General features: G+C 34.9%; 2 protein-coding genes across 8 annotated transcripts; both read left to right on the plus strand.

Moving 5' to 3' along the window:
- The first annotated feature begins 483 nt into the window (after window positions 1-483).
- Window positions 484-6,009, plus strand: LOC121761757 (receptor-like protein Cf-9 homolog). 4 transcript variants are annotated; one of them, XM_042157415.1, is made up of 6 exons: window positions 484-1,170; window positions 1,944-2,159; window positions 2,742-2,885; window positions 3,334-3,480; window positions 4,449-4,520; window positions 4,593-6,009. In XM_042157415.1, the coding sequence occupies exons 1-6, from the start codon at window positions 546-548 to the stop codon at window positions 5,855-5,857; spliced, it is 2,469 nt and encodes an 822-aa protein (XP_042013349.1). In that variant the 5' UTR covers window positions 484-545; the 3' UTR covers window positions 5,858-6,009. The 4 variants fall into 4 exon arrangements, with proteins under 4 accessions (XP_042013349.1, XP_042013350.1, XP_042013351.1 ...); XM_042157416.1 differs by lacking the exon at window positions 2,742-2,885; XM_042157417.1 differs by lacking the exon at window positions 1,944-2,159.
- An 8,033-nt stretch (window positions 6,010-14,042) lies between these two features.
- LOC121761761 (receptor-like protein 36) lies at window positions 14,043-20,421 on the plus strand. 4 transcript variants are annotated; one of them, XM_042157425.1, is made up of 6 exons: window positions 14,043-14,734; window positions 14,929-15,000; window positions 17,393-17,536; window positions 17,829-17,921; window positions 18,820-18,888; window positions 19,010-20,421. In XM_042157425.1, exons 1-6 carry the CDS (start codon window positions 14,104-14,106, stop codon window positions 20,302-20,304), a joined length of 2,304 nt encoding a protein of 767 aa, XP_042013359.1. In that variant the 5' UTR covers window positions 14,043-14,103; the 3' UTR covers window positions 20,305-20,421. The 4 variants fall into 4 exon arrangements, with proteins under 4 accessions (XP_042013359.1, XP_042013360.1, XP_042013362.1 ...); XM_042157426.1 differs by having other exon boundaries at window positions 18,823-18,888; XM_042157428.1 differs by lacking the exon at window positions 18,820-18,888 and having other exon boundaries at window positions 17,841-17,921.
- Window positions 20,422-22,038: the final 1,617 nt, after the last annotated feature.

Raw genomic sequence — 22,038 nt, forward strand, 5'->3', positions numbered from 1 at the left:
AGTGCTGCATGATGCCGAGCTCAATAAAATGCCGAGCTCAATAAAATGCCGAGCTCTTGAACGAGCTCAACCTCTAACAAATCTGCAGCTGTTGAGAATGACATTGATTTTAGCTTGCTGCATCCAACGGTGATTGTGAGATTATACTCCAACAATATTGTTTGCCTTAAATACTAGGAATCGTCATATTTTAGAGAAGGTGATAACCAAGACTAGTGGTATCTATTTAATTCGATCTCTTACAATTCAATCTTTGACAAAATCTGATGAGATCGTTCATGAAAAAGTCAAAAACATAATAATTGGTGGATAAATACTTTAAAAATAGAGATCACTTTCATTGACTTAATAAATAATTATAAATCAATTATGAAGCCGCCGCGGCATCATCAATAAACAGATACATACAACGTTATATCATGGCTTTGACTTTACCTAATGCTTTCATATTTGTTACAATCTCCTTATAATAAATATCCTACACACATACATGTATATACATCGTAACTCGATCACAAAATACTACAGTCGAAATCAAGTCGAAAATGGTAAAATCTTCTCATTTTCTCCTCCTTACTCTACTCTTATCAATTCACTGTTTGATGAATTATTGCTCATCCGCCGATATCAACACCGATCGTTCTTCACTTCTTGCCTTCAAATCTCAAATCACTTCCGATCCACAAACTATATTGACCAAAAATTGGAGCACTGAAGCCGGTGCCTGCAGTTGGATCGGAGTTACTTGTGATTTTCTCCTTAATAGGGTGACTCAGTTGAACATATCGAACATGGGACTTGTCGGAACTATCCCACCAGAAATCGGAAATCTTTCTTCTCTCGTTTCATTAGACATGAACGACAACTCTTTTCATGGCCATCTTCCCATCTCTATCTTCAACATGTCAAATTTAGAAGTCTTGAGTTTGAGGAATAATAGTTTGTCTAGTAGTCTACCTCTTGATATGTGCATACACAATCTTGATAAACTCAAGATTCTTCGTATTTCTTACAACGAGATGTACGGGAATATTCCATCGAGTTTGGAGCAGTGTTCGCAGCTCGAGTATCTTTCTTTGTACAACAACAAATTTGATGGAATAGTGCCGAGGGAACTTGGCAACTTGACCAAGCTTCAAACGTTGAACATTGGTGCAAATAAGTTGACAGGTAATTTGATCTAATCTCCATGGACTATAGTCAAATAATTCTTTTTAATGTCATTTTCTATTTATTTTCAATTTCTATTATTTTTTTACAGTCATATACGTAGAGGGTCAAATTAATATTAACAATATTATTATTATTATGGTTATTTATTATCATAGTTATCATTATTATAATTAGGTATTGTCAACTTATATTAAAATTTATTGAAGTTATTATTTAATAATAATAATAACAATAACAAAGATTAAATATAAGTTAAGGAATAAGAATTCTTGAAAGTTGCACCATTTTGAATTTTAATTACTTATCTTGTAATATAAAAAATCCAACAAATACGAATAAAAATTTCAAGGTCAAGAGTCATAGTATTATTATTTTAGGTCATAATCTTACTAAACAAATAGGCCAAGGAGATAAGTCTAATTGTATTCTTTATTTCTCTATAGACATAACTTTATACCCATTTGTCTGCAAATAGGAGTCTCATTTTTCCATTTTGGTCCATCCGCAAATAGGAGTCCTGGTTTATAATTACCATAAACGGTAAAAGGGCCCACATTCTACTCACATGTCATTTAAAACTAATATATACACATGGGACTCATATTTCACTAACTTTATTCTACCCACTTTTCTTAACATTTTTTAAAACCCGTGCCCGAAAAAAATGGGACTCCTATTCGAGGACGGAGGGAGTATAATTTAAAATATTATAATGATATATGAACATGTACTAAATAATATTCAAATGCAACTGGATTTGATTCATACAGGTGATATTCCAGAAGAGATTGGTCATCTAACAAATTTAAAAAGTTTGAGCATGAGTTCCAACAAGTTAAAAGGCTCATTGCCTGCAACTCTTTTTGGCATGCCATCCTTGCAATATGCTGACTTTGCCTCCAATGAACTAAGTGGATCATTATCACCACAAATTGGAAACATGACATCCCTTCTCAAAATAGGCCTTGAATTCAACCATTTCAGTGGTATATCTCATTCTTCATGCCTCTTTAGAATTTATTAAAGTTATTATTTTAATAATATAATAATAATAGATTAAATATAAGTTAATTAGGGAATAAGAATTCTTGAAAGTTGCACTACTTTGAATTTGAATTACGTTAATTACGTTAAATTTTAATTAGGGAATAATAATAATAATAATAATAATAATAATAATAATAATAATAATAATAATAATAATAATAATAATAATAATAATAATAATAATAATAATAATAATAATAATAATAATAATAATAATAATAATAATAATAATAATAATAATAATAATAATAATAATAATAATAATAATAATAAATAATAATAATAATAATAATAATAATAATAATAATAATAATAATAATAATAATAATAATAATAATAATAATATAATAATAATAATAATAATAATAATAATAATAATAATAATAATAATAATAATAATAATAATAATAATAATAATAATAATAATAATGATTCTACTTGTAGTGGTGTAGATAATAAATCTCCTTGTTGATGATTAAACTTAGTTAATTAAGTTTATGATTTCTATCATAACCCTATAGGTGAAATTCCAAAAGAGATCGGTTATCTTATTAATTTCGAACGATTGAGCATGTGTTGCAACAATATTAGTGGTTCAGTGCCAAGAGAACTTGGGAACTTGACAGCCATGGTTGGTATATACCTTGCCTATAATGCTTTAAGTGGTACGACCCCAACCCTTCATAACTTACTTTATTGTAACGTTTTATTGCATTTATTGCTACTAAAATTAGATTAATTCGTTCAATTTTGTGTCCACATGAATGCGTCACATTTTCCCATAATATGATACTCCCTCCATTTCCTTATTAACAGAGACACTTTTTTCAGTGCGGAGTTTAAGAATAATGTCTTAAATGGATGGTGAATAAAGTAAGACATAAAAAAGTTAAAGAGAATGTTACTTTTTTCCAAAAACAGAAACTCAATTATCTTGGAACTTCTCAAGATAGAAAAATGACTCAATTAATTTGGAACGAAGGGAGTAACTACTACCATATGTCATCCATCGGATCAATCGGGTATATTGATGTTAACTCAGTATTAATGAAAATTAAAATTTATTAGTTATAAAATTTAAGCTTGCACAATGTTTCTTATATATCCTCGCAGGTCCTGTACCAAAAGAGCTAGGTCGCCTTGTTAATTTATGGGAGCTGCAGTTGAAAGACAATATTCTAATAAATGGATCTATACCGAAGGAAATTGGGAACATGACATCTCTTTCCTACTTACGGCTTTCCAATAATACATTAAGCGGTATGATATTTTCTCTTTCATTGTTATATGCTCCAAAGAGTTATAAAGTACTCCCTCCGTCCCGCAATAGTAGTCTTATTTAGTTATGACACGAGTTTTAAGAAATGTAGAGAGAAGTAGGTTGATTAAGTTAGTAGGATATGAGTCCCACTTATATATATTAGTTTTATAATAAAATTTGAGTGGGATAAGTTGATCGAATGCCGGGCCTACTTACCATTTATGGTAAAAGTGTGTTGGCAATTGAAACTAAAAAATAACATATAACTATCCCACGTCGGTGTCAAGATAAAACTAAAAACTAGTATATAAATCCCATGGGTCAGTCCTCCTATCACCAATTGGTTTTAGGATGGTACCCATGAATTTCTATCATGGTATTAGAGCGGTTGACCCAACAGTATTTCTGGGCTAAAACTGAAAAAAATGACTGACCCAACAGTATATCTGGGCTTAAAATTTTGGCCAATGGTCCAAACAATCGAGAAAAAATTGGGCCAATCGTCCAACGATTAGAAAAAGTCCATCCCCTCCAAGGTTCACCAAGTCCATCCCCTCCAAGGTTCACCTCGAAGGGTTTAAGGAAGGGTGTTGAAAATTAAAACTAAAAAATAACATATAACTATCCAACATCAGTGTCAAGATAAAACTGAAACTAGTATATAAATCTCATGGGTCACTCTTCCTATCACCAATTAGTTTTAGGATGGAACCCATAGATTTCTATCAAAGTTAAATAAGACTCTTATTGTGGGACGAACCGAAATGATAAAATAGGACTCTTACTGTGGGAGGAAGTAATACATCGTGTACATGTTTTACATAAACATACATATGTTAGTGTCATAACTTCATATTTTAAGTAGCACGATTTCATGTCTCTTTATATATTATTGGATGCAAAGTCGTATTGTATTTATTAACTCATTCGATGTTATGATTGTCCTTTTCAAAATTTGTACGAGTAGGTACTATTCCAAAAGAAATTGGAAACCTGAAACACCTCAGGGAGTTATGGCTTCACGACAACAATTTAAATGGTATCATACTCTCTCTCTCTCTCTCATATGTCAATATGTCATACTTGATCTCTGTTCAAAATCAATTTTCAGGTCCAATACCTTCCGCCATTGGGAATATGTCAGAGCTGGATTATTTAGTACTCCCTCATAACAAACTAATTGGAGAGATTCCATCATCCATTTGTGACTTGAGATTACTAACACTCCTCCATTTAGCAGACAATCATTTGGAAGGACAGATTCCAAAGTGCTTGGGAAACTTCAATAGTTCATTGTTGGCTCTTAATTTGGGTGGAAACCAAATCACAGCCCTTCAATCAGCATTTGCAAAAGGTTGCAGTCTTCAAGCCCTTATTCTGTATGGCAATAAGTTGGAAGGAATAACACATTCCCTAATCAACTGCCAACGCCTGGAAAGCATTGATTTTGGTGATAATGAAATACGAGGTGCATTTCCCTTCTGGATGGAAACATTCCCTCAACTTCGCGTCCTCATCTTGAAGTCTAACAAGTTGAATGGTACTATGTTGGAGGCTTCAAAGACCGATCATCCGTTTCCAAAGTTGCAAGTCTTGGATATATCAAGAAATGCATTTGTTGGCTCTTTACCTGATAGATATTTCAAGAATTTTGAAGGTATGATAGATGCCAAGGATAATCTGACACGCGTTGAGAAGGATAGGCTCCAAACATATTTAGACTTAGATGTCATTTTAAAAGGTTTGGATCTGGAACTGAAAAGATTATTGGATACGTTTACAATGATTGACTTATCTTCCAATAGATTTTCCGGGAATATTCCAGTTTCCATCGGCAATCTTAATTCTCTTAGATACTTGAATTTGTCCAGTAATACTCTCACGGGAGAGATTCCTGCATCTCTTGGGAATATAAGTATTATTGAGTCATTGGATTTGTCATGGAACAGATTGAGTGGAAAAATTCCAAGTGATCTGACAGGGTTGACGTTTCTTTCGAAATTAAACCTATCAATGAATAATCTTGTGGGGCCAATACCACAATCTAAGCAGTTTTCTACGTTTCAGAATGATTCATACATAGGAAACTCGGGATTGTGTGGAGTTCCGTTGGCAAAGCAGTGTGAAACAACTGATGGAAAACCAGTATTTCCTCTAGAAGATGATGATGATGAGTCAGGATTTATAGATGGATTTGGTTGGCGAAGTGTGGTGTTAGGGTATGGATGTGGATTTGTGGTTGGAATTGGAGTTGGTTACATGATTATACGAAGCGCAAGGCCAAAATGGTTAGTGGAATTCTTTTTTGGCGTTGGATATAGTAATAGTAAGATGAAGAGAAGAAATAGAGCAAAAGCAACAAGAAGAAAAAGGTGATTCAAGACAAACATTGGGCTTTACATGTGTTTCATTTAGAACACTAGCATGTTGTGTGTATGATGCTTTGCAATAATGCATCTTAAACTATGCAATGTTGTATTTCTAAGTTAGGCTACTTTTGTTTATAAAATTGTACATATTGTCTCTAATGTGTGATTAAGCAACCCTTGCTTGCAATCTGCACAGATGCTAAAAAAAATCAAATATTTCAATGTTCAAAATTGTTAGATTCTAATCTTATGTCTACGACTTGGGACAAAAATTTAACTCTGATATTTGTTTTTCTCTTAAACAGAAGTATTTGTTCAGAACTTGATGATGGTTTAAATGTGTGGTGTGTTTCTAACAATACTAGCAACTTCTGTTAAACTTTAATGTGGACTAATATGACTGTAAGTTAGTACTCCCTCCGTCCCAAAGCGAAACACTTCTTTTGAGCACAGGATTTAAGAAATTGATATTTAAAGAGAGGAGAGAGAGTAAAGTACGAGAGAGAGAAAAGAAGGTAGAGAATAAAGTGAGAGAGATGATTTTTTGCTAAAAAGAGAAATGACTCACTTATAGTGAGATATCCCAAAAAGGAATATGACTCGTTTATGGAAGGAGTATTTAATTAAAGAATAATGCTATGCGGCCACATTATGGCCAGCCATAAATTAATTAAATAACAAAAAAAATTAATTTTTTTTCAAATTTTTGGTTTAATACTACTTGATTTTACTTTTATATCATCTTCATTATATGTTGCTCAACATGTTAGTGTTGCTCTTTCGTAGTTTTTGCTCAACTTATTACTACTGTCATTTCTTGATTGTTGCTCAACGTATACAGTAATTCGTGATATTAATGTGTTTTACGTAATGGAATTCAAAGATAAGTATCAACTCACAAGTCCATTCACACACATATAAGTTTATATCGGTAATTCTAATTTTTTTATACATGTAAATGGATTAAATTAACTCTTTATGGCCGGCCACATTATAGCCATTTAGCATCACTCTTAATTAAAATATGACAAATGCTATTATTGCATCACAAACTGGTAATGTTAGACCACGCTCACTCGGTTCGAATGAGATTCCCTGGATCTCATTCAATGCCCGTTTTCTTGCCCATATCACTTATATTCTTAGAGCATTCTAAACAAACTCATTCAACTCCCAAAAGTCATATAATTGGTCAAAAACTACAGATTTAAATGAGTAAACTCCACATGATCAATTGAACCTATCAAAACATGAGTTTATCAGGAAACATTTGCAAAGAAATTCAATCCCCATAAAATTCAACTCAAAACAAAATAACTAAAACAAAACCTAAAACTATAAAACAACCAAAACACACCTCTCTTACTTGAAGCCTTCATCGTACATCTTCTCGAATTCGCGTGCAAGCACAAACATATCTCACAAGGGTGATGGCCTTCGCAAGTGAACTTCCCACCGAATAGGATCTTTCAAGCCCGATTCACATATGGAGACGAGGTGATTCTCCGATAGCGATGGACCCTTAATCTTGACCAAAAGCCTCTCGAATTCGTTCTGATATTCCATCACCGTGTTGCGTTGTTGCAGCTTACAGAGTTTCCCAAAATGATTGTCATGATATGTTGGATCAAACCTCTCTTTCACGAAATCAGGCCATGATTTCAGCAAATTGTGTTTTTTTCGGTAAATGAACCAACCCAGCGCCGGCTGCTCGCAGAGTAGTCCGACGAAGTGTAGACGATGCTCTTCCGACATCCGGTAATAGTCGAAATATGTGTCAACCTTGAAAGTCCATCCCCATGGGTCGTCTCCGTCGAATTTCGGGGGATCGGTCCAAAGATAGGGTGGACTTTGAATTATCAACATGAGCCATGGCTGAATTTTACAGAGCTGGAAGAAGATGAAATCACAATTTTGATGAAGGAGAAGATTAGGGTTTAGAAAAATATGGAGTAATCTTTGTCATTCTCGTGGATTTATAGGGAGCCTGTTAGGAAAAGTAAAATATTATTGGAAAATACGATTATTGAGGATATGATTTTTAGTAGATTACTTACTTCATAGTATTTGAAGATATCAAGAAAAGTAAGATTCATTTTTACTCTACTGTGAAAGTAAGCTATTTAACTGTAATTTATGATTTATTGGTATAAAGTTGTTACGATTTGATTTGTTTTTTCAATAATTGTTAGGATTTGATTAGTTTTTCATATTGGTTAGGATTGGTAGTTGGAATTGGAATTGGTTACATGATTATAAGGAGTGGAAGGCCAAGGTGTATAGTGGACTTCTTTTTCTGGGTTGGAAAAAGAAGAAGAAGAAGGTGATTGAAGACCAACATTGTGCTTTTCTTGTGTTTCATATGGAACTGTAGCATGATGGTTTGCAAGTAATATGACTTTATATCGAACACTTAGACTACACCAGACTTTGTCAGACATTTCGGCAAACGGTTGGAGCGCCTCTTACGATGTCATGTGAAATATGATGAAATAATGAAATGGTGACATGTTATGATCTATTAAAGCACAAAATGTTAAAAGGGAATAACCGTACATGGGGTTGGTGACCGGCGACGGCAATTGGGTGGCGCAGAGGAGGTCATAGCTTAGGTAAATTTCACCCAAACTCTTCAGCCACGGAGCTCCTAAGACCAATTCAGGACCACAAATAAATCAACAGCAAACTCATCTACATAGGAATATCGACCCATTGCCCACAGTAACATAGAAAGAATTGGTTGGCATAACCAACATCCTAAATTTCTTGACAGTATCGGGCTGGATGAAGTTATGTGTATTCCTACCACTTACTAAATTTCTCTGTAGTTGCCAAATTCCAACCTTAAAGATTTTATCAGCATGAGTTTCTCTTGCCATGAGGGAGAGCGGCAAGGGTGAAGAAGATTAGGGTTTTGGATTATAGATAATTTTTTTAATTATTTATTAATAGATAATATACTAGTAATTATATTAATAGTAGTACTAGCAATAATAAAATTAACATTAATTATTTTGTTGTGTTAAATATTAAATAATATTATAAATAAAGAATATCTAAGTAAAACTAGGAATACGAATTCTTGCGAAACTTTTTTTATTTTTAAGATTCTTTTACATGTTTGATAAAATTAAAGAAATTCGGAATAAGATTAATTTCTAAGAGTAGTTATAAATTATAATCATGGCTCAACATAAAAAATTATAATCCACCGCCAACGGGCTCAGTTTGATCCTCTCATCCTTTTCTTGCTAGCGAATTGGGCTCGAACTGATTCCGTGGAGATATATTACAGAGGCCCAATTATTAGCCCATCATAATTCAAAAAAACCACTAAAAATTGTAAATTCAAGACACTAAAATCGAAATTGAAGAGTTATACATCCTCCGTTACAAAAAAAAAAGTATGAAATGGGAAAACAACACAACTCGACCACATTTCGAAACAAGTGGGAATATGATACGTGAATATCTCCAGGAATATCCCCAAATCTCTCTTATTTAGTTTAGCATTGATTTAGCATATCTTTCCATATATTCTTAGTATCTTTATTTCTTATTCCCTAAGTCAGAGTAGTCTTATAAATAGGAGATATTGTATTCTTCTATTTCATTCAAGAAATAAGATCATTTACGCAATTTACTTTCTTCGTCTCAAAAACCCTAATTCTTATCGTTGTTGATCGTCGGGCAAAGGTTTCCGCGACTTCACAGAGGAATTCGTGCGAGGTTAAGGAGTACGTCCTTAACAACTGGCGCTTTCATTGTCGAACTCACTTTTCATTGCCGATCTCAGATTGACGATGACGAATCGTGTGGGGAGCTGCACGGAGCCGATCGTCGGGACGTCCGCCGGCATCATCCGCGGACTGGAGCAGTTTCCGGCATCGAGTGGTGCGCTGGACTCCACTGCCTTGGCGTTCCAACACGTCCTGGCGTCGTTAGCCCGCCTCGAAGCGCGCCTGGACGCTTCGGAGAGGCGATCTGCCTCGGCGCAACCGCCGCCTAGGCCCGAGCCTAAGCCGCCCTACGAGGATTGGCAGAGGTGGAGAGGCGAGATGCGTAGGCAACGCTCAATTCTATCTCCAGCCACATTCGTGGCTTCTCAACAAATCCTAGGGTTAGTCGGCCCTTCAACCAAGATCGCGATTCAGCCGCCAAGGACAGATCCGCTGCCGTGGAATAGGTACGGCGGAGGTAGCGAGGGTCCAAGGACAGATCCGCTGCCGTGGGATAGGTTCGGCAGAGGTAGCGAGGGTTTTCGGGGGCGCCGCCATACCGCCTGGGATAACCCCGCGCATAGGCTCGACGATCCGCATCTACGGTTTGACGGGGCGATGACTCGGAACGCATATCTTCCACCACACACGGAGGAGGTGCCGTGGGATGCATGCTACACAAGCAGCGAGGACTTTCGAGGGACTCAGTGGGACCGAGATGGGGCAGTCGGCGATGGTTTTCGGGGCCGCCGACATACAGCCTGGGATAACCCCGCGCATCGGCTCGCCGATCAGCCGGGGCGACTTGCGACGGAGTGGGAGCCGCCGAGGCCCGACCCCGATCCACCATACTCCAATTGGCAACGAGGGCGAGATGAAACGACGCGGCATCTGGCTGTGTTGACGACGGCGACGGGAGTTTCTGCGCTGCCACATCTAGGGTTTGGCGGCGGGAATTCCCCGCGTGGGCCGCTTCACGCGAACCTCTCGGGGGCGTCACCATGGGATCGCGAAGTGCTCAGCGGCGTGGGGAATCGAATAAAATCAGAGTATCATTTCAATAATCAACAACTCCAAATGAAAATATCTCAACAATACACAAACTCAAAAGAAACAATATTTAGCGGAAGCATTTCGAGAGTAGAATAATGCTATGTATGAAAACACAATATATTCTAGATATTTGATAGACATTCTTCACTTTTATGCTCAACACCCACCGCGCTAGTCACCGCTCAACCTGCACATTTAAAAAAAAATACAGGGCTGAGTACTTGATGCGCTCAATGGACAAATGCCAAAACAATTTTATAAAAACAGTTATATCATGCCACCATTGAGTGACCTCGGGATTTTAACTTGAAAAGGCCCGAGACACTAAAAATATCTCCTACACAAACTTTCAACTCATCCTCAAATCCTTTTTCCTCATCATTTCAAAACACAACCATTTCTCCTTGATTTATTTAAGAAACTGCCATATTTGTTCTTTAAGGTGCCGTGTAAATGGGCCACTTTCCACGAGCACGAAAACCGGCCAACCCGTTCGATGACTCATGGTCCTCATCGTGTACACTAGTCCGAGTAGGGACGCACCCTTGCTAAGACCCGAATTCGATTAAACTCATAGTAGGGACTCACTCCCCACTAAGCAATCATCAACATCAACAACATAATGTGAAATGAGAATGTGGCCGCAAACTCGATCACTAGACCGGCCGACCCAAAAGACGGCTCACTATCCCCATTGGTGTACACTAGCCTGAGTAGGGACACTCTCCCTAGTCAGACCCGAATTTGATTTCAATAGGTATAGTAGGGACAACTCCCTTGCTAAACAATGCATTTCTCCAAAACAAAAACATGGCATGACATACCCCTTGCAAACTTTATTTTTCCTCAAAAATATATTTAAAACATAAATCATTTTTCTGTCAAGGTCGAGCATCATCATATCACATTCACAAAGTCGAGCAATTCACAATCACTCAAAAGCTATCACTTTCACAACCAATTCACAACATATGACAATCACTTTCACACCTTAAACACATATATCACATCGTCATGGAATGAAATAATAATTGGCAATCACACTTAGAAAGCAATTCATCACTTAAAAAGATGCCCAAACCGGATATAATAAATCGCAAGCTCTTGAAAATAATTAGTTCGAAAGCCCACCTCGTTCGTTTAATTTTCTGAATTTTAATTCCTTACTTATACTTCAATTTTGTACGCAGGGAAATCTTCTTTGACTCCATACTTCTCTTCTCTTTCATTTATTTTCTAGGCCGCCCGAGACATCGATCATTATCTTCACACTTTCCCACTTTAATCCACCCAAACACTTGTTTGACTTCTGAGCGCAACTCCTCTATTTCCATCGGTCCATTTAGATCTAGCCCATTTCTTCTCCTCTTTCTATTTATTTCTATTGTTGGATCAACCATCAAATAATTAACTAAGGCCCAACCACTAAAATATACTTAAAATTCCATTGGGTCCAAGTCCAAAGAAAATTCACTTGGCCCAAAACTTAAATAAAAGAAGAAATGAGTAAACAAAAAAATTTGGAAAAGTTCCCACTCCCAAATACATACGTACTCCCTTCTCCCACTTTCACACTTCTTCCCCAAATTGCAATTGCTGTACGAAACAAAATCCTTAATTCACTTCTCTCTCTCCCCTCTTCCCTCTTCTCTTCTCTTTGTCTCGCGATTTCTCTCACACAATTTGCTCCGCCGCCACCTCTCTGTCTTTTGCCGGCAGCCAGTCGCCGCTGCACTGTCGGAGCTTCTTCAGCCCGCTTCAGCGTCGACTCGAGACAAGTCGTGGATGTCTATCAAAATTCAGCCCGTCTCGGCCCCAGCCGCCGCTCAGTCGCTGCTGCTGCTGGTCGGGATTCGTCGAGCAGACGAGCAATGCCATCGCTGTCCCGATCAGAATCGCACCGCCGCTGTCACTCCTCCATCTATCTATCGTCATCCCCATATCCGTTATATCGCGCTCCGCCTCGAGCCCTCTCTCTTTTATCTGCTAGCCCCTCGCTGCGACACAGCCGCCGTCATTGCCCTCCTCAGAGTTTCATCAGCGCGTTGCTGCTGATCGGAGTAGGAGTCATCGCCGTCCAGCCCGTTGTTGGAGCTTGTGCAGCCTTCTTCTCAACATGGCACCACCGCCTCGCCGCTGCTGTCACGGTGCAGTCGACGTCGCATCGCCGCTGCTGCTCCACCCAAAATCTCGCCGCCGCGAGACTCCATCGCTGATCCGAAAAGGAACGCAGAGCAACTCCTTTCTTCCCCTCTTTTCGAAACTGAATGAAAGATATGGGGACGTGGAGTTGTGGGCAAAATATATATCGATATTGTGAGTAGAAAATGTTGTTGATATTGGCCGAGATTTGCTCCTAATTAAAAATTGATTTATTCCTTATATATCTACCGAAAAAGGGAGTGGGCAATTTGGCTATGAAATTGATGGAAAAGGTTGCTGACTTGGTCTCCTCCACAACTTGGGCTTCGAAAAGAAAATAAGGAATTGGGCTCGCATGAAAGACCATGCTGATTTGGGATTCTCAAAAATGTGGGACTCAAACCAAAATAATTGATTTGATGAAGAAAAGGTTTCTCTAATAAATCAACTCAAACAAATAATTAGAATTCTTCTTGATTGACCTCGAAAGTCCAAACTCCTTCAAGCCTCGAAAAGGTGCAAAGATTGTACGATAAAAATAAAAAAAAACTTATACTTGAAAATCGACATTCTTTCGAGCTCAAATAAAAGGTAGAAAAAGTCGGGGTGTTACATTTATGGTAAAAGTGAACCGGGACTCCTATTCACGGACGGACTAAAATGAAAAACCGAGACTCTATTCACGGACGGAGGGAGTATAACGGAGCTAGTATTTGATTTTGTCAGACGATTTTCAAAAAGTAAACTCTTAAATATTTTAGAATGAAACATTCTAAAAAATGAATTTATCTAAAAAAATGAGTCCCCTGTTTAAGTCAAATTGTATATAGTGATGCCGTGCTCCATTTGTAAACGTTGGCCATTTAATATCAAGAAAACTTTACATTCAAACATTTAATTTCCACAATATACATTTCTCATGATTAGACCTCCAACCAAAATTTTATTGTTACTTGACTTGAATTGTGATATATCTACGGATTCATCTCCCTTGCTGAAAATTCAAGTATTTCTTAAAGTTTGTATGGCGATGGATTTGAATTTTAAACATTTGGCTTCAAACATTATCTCTAATTCGTTTGCAGAAATGTGACATCGTTATTTTTTAATCATATAAAACAAGTAAATCATATTTGGCCTGATGACTACTCCTACACTATACAGTCCCAAAGGAAAATCATCACTATTTGGTATAAGATAATATAGGAATATTTAGACGACTTTTCTCTGTATCCTCATTCAAACAAGTATCACTCCTTATTTTCTCATCACTATATATATATTGGTAGCTCACATCTTGTGTGCCCAACACCAATTACTACTTTTAAAATCAAGCCTAATGCATACATCTTCCCATCTCTACCTCCTTATTACATTACTCTTATTTCTTCAATGCATGGTTGATTATAGCTCAGCCAACTCCGATATCAACACTGATCGTTCTTCACTTATTGCCTTCAAATCTCGAATATCTTTAGATCCCCAAGATATATTGACCAAAAGTTGGAACAATGAGAGCAGTATCTGTAGTTGGATCGGAGTTACTTGTGATTCTCACCATAAAAGGGTGACTCAGTTGAATTTGACATCCATGGATCTTGTAGGAAAAATTCCACCCGAAATCGGAAACCTTTCTTTTCTTGTTTCTTTAGATTTGAGTGGGAACTCTTTTTATGGTCCAATTCCTCCATCTATTTTCAACATGTCATTTTTAGAATATTTGCAATTGAGATATAATAGTTTGTCTGGTAGTCTACCTCTTGATATGTGCATCCACAACCTGCATAGACTCAAGTTTCTTCATATATCTTACAACGAGTTGTATGGAGAAATACCATCGAGTTTGGAGCACTGTTCACAACTTGAGTATTTTTCTTTATACAACAACAGTATTAGTGGATTTGTGCCTAAAGAAATCGGGAACTTGATGAAACTTCAATTATTTATCGTTGGTGTAAATAAGTTGATTGGTAAGTTGATCTTATCTCCATCATCTTAATAATTGTCCTACTACTTTTTTGGGATTTATGTGGTTCTTTGATTTCTACTATATGCTTAACAGTTGCGAATATATTTACTCTTATTTTTCAAATAATTAAATTATTATTAGAGTGGATGTTTGGTACATCCATAGCTGAAAAATCATTTGACAATTTACTCACAGGTTATATTCCAAAAGAAATTGGGAACATGACAATGATTGAATGGTTGGGCCTTAGTAACAACAATTTAAGTGGTAAGATCTCATCTTGGACTATTACATATTGAAATTATCTTTTTGATGTTATTTCATTGTTTTTTCCGCCAATAATAATTACTCTCTCCGTCCCACAATAAAAATCATATTTTTCATTTCGATCCGTCCCATAATAAGAGTCAAATTTCACTTTTACCATAAATGGTAAATATGTCTCAAATCCCACTAATTCACTTCACTCACATTCTATTATAAAATTAATATAAAAAAGTTGACCACATATTTCACTATTCTTTATATTTCTTAAAACTCGTGTCCATACCAAATAAGACTCGTGGAATGATGAAGGTATTTTATTTCTATCTTTGCATTTGAGATTTATAATTATGTATCTAGCTCTTTCACAGAAAGGTTTGGACTTTAGTTGATGTTGTAAGACTCATATAGATTTTGAAGCTCTTTACAAAATATTAAAACGTATATTTTTCAAAACAAATGTAGAAAATGCTTATTAATAAATGCAGAAAACACAACTACAAAATGCTTATTAATAAATGCAGAAAAGACAACTACACCAGTATATCAACACAATTATATTGATATATTAACATATATGAGTATTATATTGATATATTTATTTTAGATATTTTTATATTAAATTGTTTACTAAAGTACGAAATTAAGCACAAATTATCAAATTTAATCATTTGGACATATGTCATTAGGATCTTGGTGGAAAACTTACAAAATTATCTTTAATTTGATAGTATACTTTTTGTAAACAAAATAATTTAAGTTGGGAGAGATATACGAATTTAAAGTTTTGAGATGATTTTTTGGAGATTGATTTGGGTTTAACTAATACGGAGTAATTCACTTGGTATTATTTTCACTTATCTAAATTTAATAGTTAAAAATTGGTATTAATTATTATATTTAGGATCTACTTTAATAATCATATATGAATATATTTGTATACTCTCACCATCTTCTAAAAGTAGAAACTTTTTGATGAGGCCAGTTTTAATACAAAATTAGTAAAATAAAAGAGTAAAGATAGAAAGAAAAGTTTGTTATTAAAAAACAGTCCCATCTTATTAGAGATAATGAAATTTTCTTGAATTGAGAGTTTTTATTTATAGAAACTGATAAAAAAGAAAAAGTTTCTATTTTTATATGATGGATGGAGTAGTATACTATAATAATGACGATGATTGTGATTATTGTGTTTAAATGAGTATAAAAAATCTACAAACTTAAATTTAGAATCGTATGCATAAATACGATCATATATGCGTCATGTTGGAAGAGTTATATATTATCTTACTCCATAAATATAATCATATATGAAACGATTGGCGGCCGATCCAGTCAGGTTTATAAAACAATGATGTGAGGGGAGTACATTTGGTCTATTCAATCCGTCCCTAAATAATATGAATATTTCTTTTTTCGCCTCTTCTTGAAAGGTATGAACTTTTTACTTTTAGAAAAGTCAAACTAGGGGTGGGTAGGTACGGTATACCTTACCGAAACCACCATACCGTATACCTTACCGTAAATACGGTATGCGAAAAAATCATACCTTTACCTTACCAAAGTTTTCGCTATACCGAACTTCGGTATACCTTATTTTCGGTATGACGAATTTCCATACCAATACCGTACCTCATTTTCGGTATACCATACCGAAGTTCGGTATACCTGACTTTCAACATCAATTAAAATAGAAAATTAGAGTTTTTAGAATATTATTTATATTTTATAATTTTAAAAATAAATTAAATATAATTTATTCGTAATTATATTTATATTTCACAATAGACTTTATAATTTCAAAATATATAAAATATATTTTATATATAATTGTGTTTATATTTTTGTGGTATATACCTTAGTTTACGGTATATACCTTAATTTACGGTATATACCGAATTTCGGTATGCAGCGGTATACCGCGGTATTTGAAAATCCATACCGTTACCTTACCGAAAAATTTCGGTAAGGTATCATACCGCACCGAAAGTCACGGTATACCAAAAATTCGGTATTTTTGATATTTTTTCGGTACGATAAGGCCGGTATTTCGGTATTTCGGTATTTCGGTATTTTTCCCCAGCCCTAAGTCAAACAATATATTACCTCTCCACATCATTTCATTTACAACTTATACCATTATCATTAAATTATATAATTACAATAATGTGAACCCTATTCTTCACTAAAATTTTTCCCACTACCCTTTTTCTTTCTATGTCTTACTTTTCCCCTTATTTGTTAAAATCCATGCAAAACCCATTGTTCATACTCTTTGAGAACGGAAGGAGTAATATACACTTATTTTCTTTTCATATTATACCTATACTTGTAGAAATATTGTATATACATGTGATTACTTTTTTTTAATTCATGTTCCTTTATCAATTGGCAGGTAATATTCCAAAAGAAATCAGTTATCTCACAAAATTAAGAATTTTGCCTTTAAGTTTCAACCAGTTCTCAGGGCCATTACCAAATGAAATTGGGAACATTACATCTCTTACCACCTTGGAGCTAGACAATAATGAATTTAGCGGTATTGTATTTTCTCTTTCATCACTACATGCATACACCATATAGATGCTTAAAGTTACAAAACATATATTATAGCATTGTGTAACATATTTTACTGATCGAACAAATACTTGTCACATCTCAATGAGATATAATAAATTTTTAAGTGTTTTAACATTTAGTAACGCGATTAATCTTATGTACTGTATATCAACTATCAAACAGGAGATGTGAATCATTTGTTTATATCTATTCATCTTCTCAACAAATGCATGTTTACACCATTTATGTGGGGATAAGTTATACTTTCACAGGTAATATTCCAGAAGAAGTTTTTCTTCTCAATAATTTAAGGTGGTTGGACATCGGATACAACCGACTTCGTGGATCGTTGCCAAAAGAAATTGGTAATATAACCATTCACTTCATTAAATATCTCATTTTGCTCTTTTATTAATGCCTTTAAAATAAATCTACCCATTTCAAAAATATATTAATTATAATATGTACTACTATAATTGAAACAAAAAGGGTGAGTACGTAATCAAGTTTAGTAGATAACTCACGTAGATTTATTCATCTTTCATGCTAATACATTTTATATATAGTATCATTCTTAACCTTTTGATATTGCAAAAGAAAATTGCATCACATATAGGTAAAAATGTAAAAATAATAGCAATTTTTAAATTATTACACACTTACACAATAAGTTTCACGTAGTTCTGGTTTTTACAAAGTTATATAATTTCCATAAAATTGTGTTATATTGCTAACTTTCTTAAGTTTTTAACTATGTTAAATCAACGCAGTATATTAAAAGTGTCAACACAAATTTGTGTTGACATTTTAATGTCACAGTGCTGATATTTTTAATACACTGCGTTGATGAGTTAGCAGAGTTAGCAACTTAAGAGAATTAGCAACAGATCAGGCATCTTCTTGTAATAACCTAATAATACTATTACACAAAATATTTCGTGTAGGGGGATTTATTTTCATATTTATTTGGGTATCTATAGTTTTCTATTACTCTATACTCCACATCACTAGCTATATTCTCTTTGTTCCTTAAAAATATGAAGTGTTTTCATTTTAGCCAATCCCATGAATTATGATGTAACACTTTTCTCTCTCCAATGAGGTGGAATCTATTCTCAACTTAAACTCCAATCACTTTTATTTTCTATCTTCATGGACTTTACCAATTGTCCACTAACATGCTCCTTCAAAATATTTTTATTCACCACTTATTTATTTCTTTCTATCATTTTTTTCTTTCTATTTTTCTCTCTAACGAGAAAGAAGAATTTTTTAAGGACAGATCGAGTACTACAGAGTGCTACCTCTTTTATATTACAATAACGTGCACAGGTATTATCAATTTTCGCTATCTATATATTACTGTGATGCATTATTTTATGACAACGACAGATCATATATGTTGTTTCCATATAAAAAATTGTAACTTAACATGCACAAAATAAAATTTCAGGTTCGATACCATCCGCCGCCTTTGTGAATCAATCAAGTCTGCTTAGTTTAGAACTCTCTTCCAACAACATAAATGGAGAGATTCCACCATCTATTTGCAACTTGAGATCCCTCCAAGTCCTCCTACTATCATACAATAGTTTGAGAGGACCAATTCCAGATTGTCTGGGAAACTTAAGCACCTCACTGGTTATTCTCCATTTGAATGCAAATAAACTTACTGGCCCCATTCCATCTACATTCACAAAAGGTTGCACTCTTCAGTCAATCAATCTAAATGGAAACAAATTGGAAGGAATACTACCCCACACCCTAGTCAACTGCAAAGACTTTCTGGGGATTGACATTGGTGATAATGAAATACGAGATGTGTTTCCCTTTTGGATGGAAACACTCCCTCAACTTCGCGTCCTCGTCCTGAGGTCAAATAAGTTCAATGGTGCAATGTCGTTGGCGGCTTCATACTCAAACACAGAGCGGTCATTTCCAAAGTTGCAAGTATTGGATATATCACATAATGCATTTGTTGGCATTTTACCTGATAGATATATCAACAACTTTCGAGGTATGATTGATGCAAAAGAAAACCAGACTGATGATGAAGCAAAAAGATATCTATTTTATTTAGAGTTGAAGCTCACATTGAAAGGAGTGGTTCAGTTATTGGAGCGACTGCTAGATACCTTCACAACCCTCGACTTATCCTCCAACAGATTCTCTGGGAGCATTCCACCTTCTATAGGGAATCTTAACTCTCTTAGATACTTGAATTTGTCTCACAATACCCTCAGTGGACATATACCGCCATCTCTAGGAAGTATGAGTTTGCTCGAGTCTTTGGACTTGTCTTCAAACATATTGGATGGGAAAATTCCAAGGGAATTGGCGAAGTTGACATTTCTTGCAAAGTTAAACGTTTCAATAAATAGTCTTGAGGGACAAATACCACAGGTTGGCCAACTTTCCACATTTGATAACGAGTCATATGCGGGAAATGCAGGATTGCGTGGATTTCCAATGACGAAAGAATGTGAGAGGGCTGAAGGAAAACCGTCAACGCCGTATGTGGAAGCGGAATCTGATAGGGAGATAAAGTGGGATTATGTGTTTGCTGCTGCTGGATATGTTGTGAGCATAGGAATGTTTTCGTGGCTGCTTTTATTCTGCCGTAGTTTCAGGTATAAATACTTTGAGAAAGTTGATGATGTTTTTGAGAAGATATTTGAGTGTTGCCAGTGCCGGAAGAAAAGAGATAGACGAAGAAGAGTTGTGGGGAATCAGGCTAGAAGACAGTAGTGAGCATAAGGCTATTGTTTTACTTATATCCAATATTAATGTTTTGTGTATCATGATACTCCATGTCCTTTCATATTTGGGTGTCAACATTGTTTGAATTATATATTAAGATTTTTTTAATGATATTATACCATTATTCCACAAGCTATTGACATTTTTCTCCAATCTTACTTGAGCACAAGCCGAAAGAGAGGCAACGTAGTTGTTGGGGTTCAAACCGTTCCAAGTGCAAATCTGTGAGGGCTTTTGTTAAGGGTGAAGTTCCCTTAACACGATAAAAGACAGTCGCTGGAGCTTTGCCGGTCGATCAAACCAAGATTTATGATTGCAAAAAGATAAAATACGATAAAAGCTAAAAAGATAATTTCATATTTCTTGATTGAAATAGAAGAATACAATATCCCCTATTTATAAGACTAGCCTAACTTATTGAATAAGAAACAAATATCTAAATATAAATTGGAAAGATATGGTGAATCAAATAGGGAACTAAATAATACGGATATGATCGTGGATATGATCGTATCAACTTTTGACCAAAGTGGACAATATTATACTAATGTGGAGTTCGGATGTGCATCGTCGAACCCCAACCGTAGTTAAAACCATTTCGATCGATTCCATCTTCGAGAACCATCTACGACAAAACCTCATTGGGAATAAGAGGAATTAACTGAAGTCCAAGTGAAGAGGTTTCTTAATGACATTTCAAAACTAAAGTAAAATATGTCATGTAGGTGTCTATATAGTTGCCCTTAGTCCCTTACCCCACATGTAAGCCATGGCCACGGCCATTTAATTTATAGAAAACTTTATCTATATTTTATATGTATTGTCACTTGATTAAACATTTTCCACAATAAATGTTGTTTTTTGCCATTGGCTACTTGACTTACAAAAGTCTTCCTTTAAGATATGATATGTATAACAGATATATGCAGCTATCAATCATTAATGAAACCTTAAGTATAAAAAATATTTTTTCATATAGCAGACAGATATTATTATGTTTATATAGATAAAAGTATATAAATAACAGTCATTTTTCACTACTTTACGCGGGAGAAATTAACATAAATTCATGACTAAAACTAAATTGATAGAATTTCATCAGCTAATTTTCATCATCATAGTAAGTACTATTCTCTTTATGATATTATAGATTTTTTTAGAAGACTCTTTCTTTATCCTCATTAATTGATTACGCGCATAAAATTGAAATTGTACATTTCATTTTCAAACAATTGTAATTCCCCATTTGCTAAAACCCTCTCCCCTTCACATAAAAAAGAAACACACAAACTCATTTTCTTTTGGCCTATTGGACTCGAACTAATTTCCTCAAAAAATGAGTTCAATATATTAGAGGCCTGATTGTAAGCCCATTATAAACTAAAAACGCTAGAAATTTGTGAATTCAAGACACTTATATCACAGAAGAGATATAGAATTAGGAAGAAATGAAATGTATAAAGTGTTTATTGAACTAACTATAATGGAATTTTTTGAAACTGATTATGGAAACTAATAAATGTGTAAAACAAACAACAAAATACCAATGAATTAAAGTTGTCTTCTCATTTTTAAGAAGACTTAGTTGTCCCCCCTAAGTCAAAATATGTCTATATTTCTCTATTATTGAGGACTATTTAATTTTTTCCACAATTTTCTGGCAAGAGAAATTAATGAATGATAGCCACATGAGTGGGAAGACTTACCAAGTCTTCGGCATTA

This window comes from Salvia splendens, chromosome 13 (genome assembly GCF_004379255.2).
Source record: "Salvia splendens isolate huo1 chromosome 13, SspV2, whole genome shotgun sequence".
NCBI classification, from domain to species: Eukaryota; Viridiplantae; Streptophyta; class Magnoliopsida; order Lamiales; family Lamiaceae; genus Salvia; species Salvia splendens.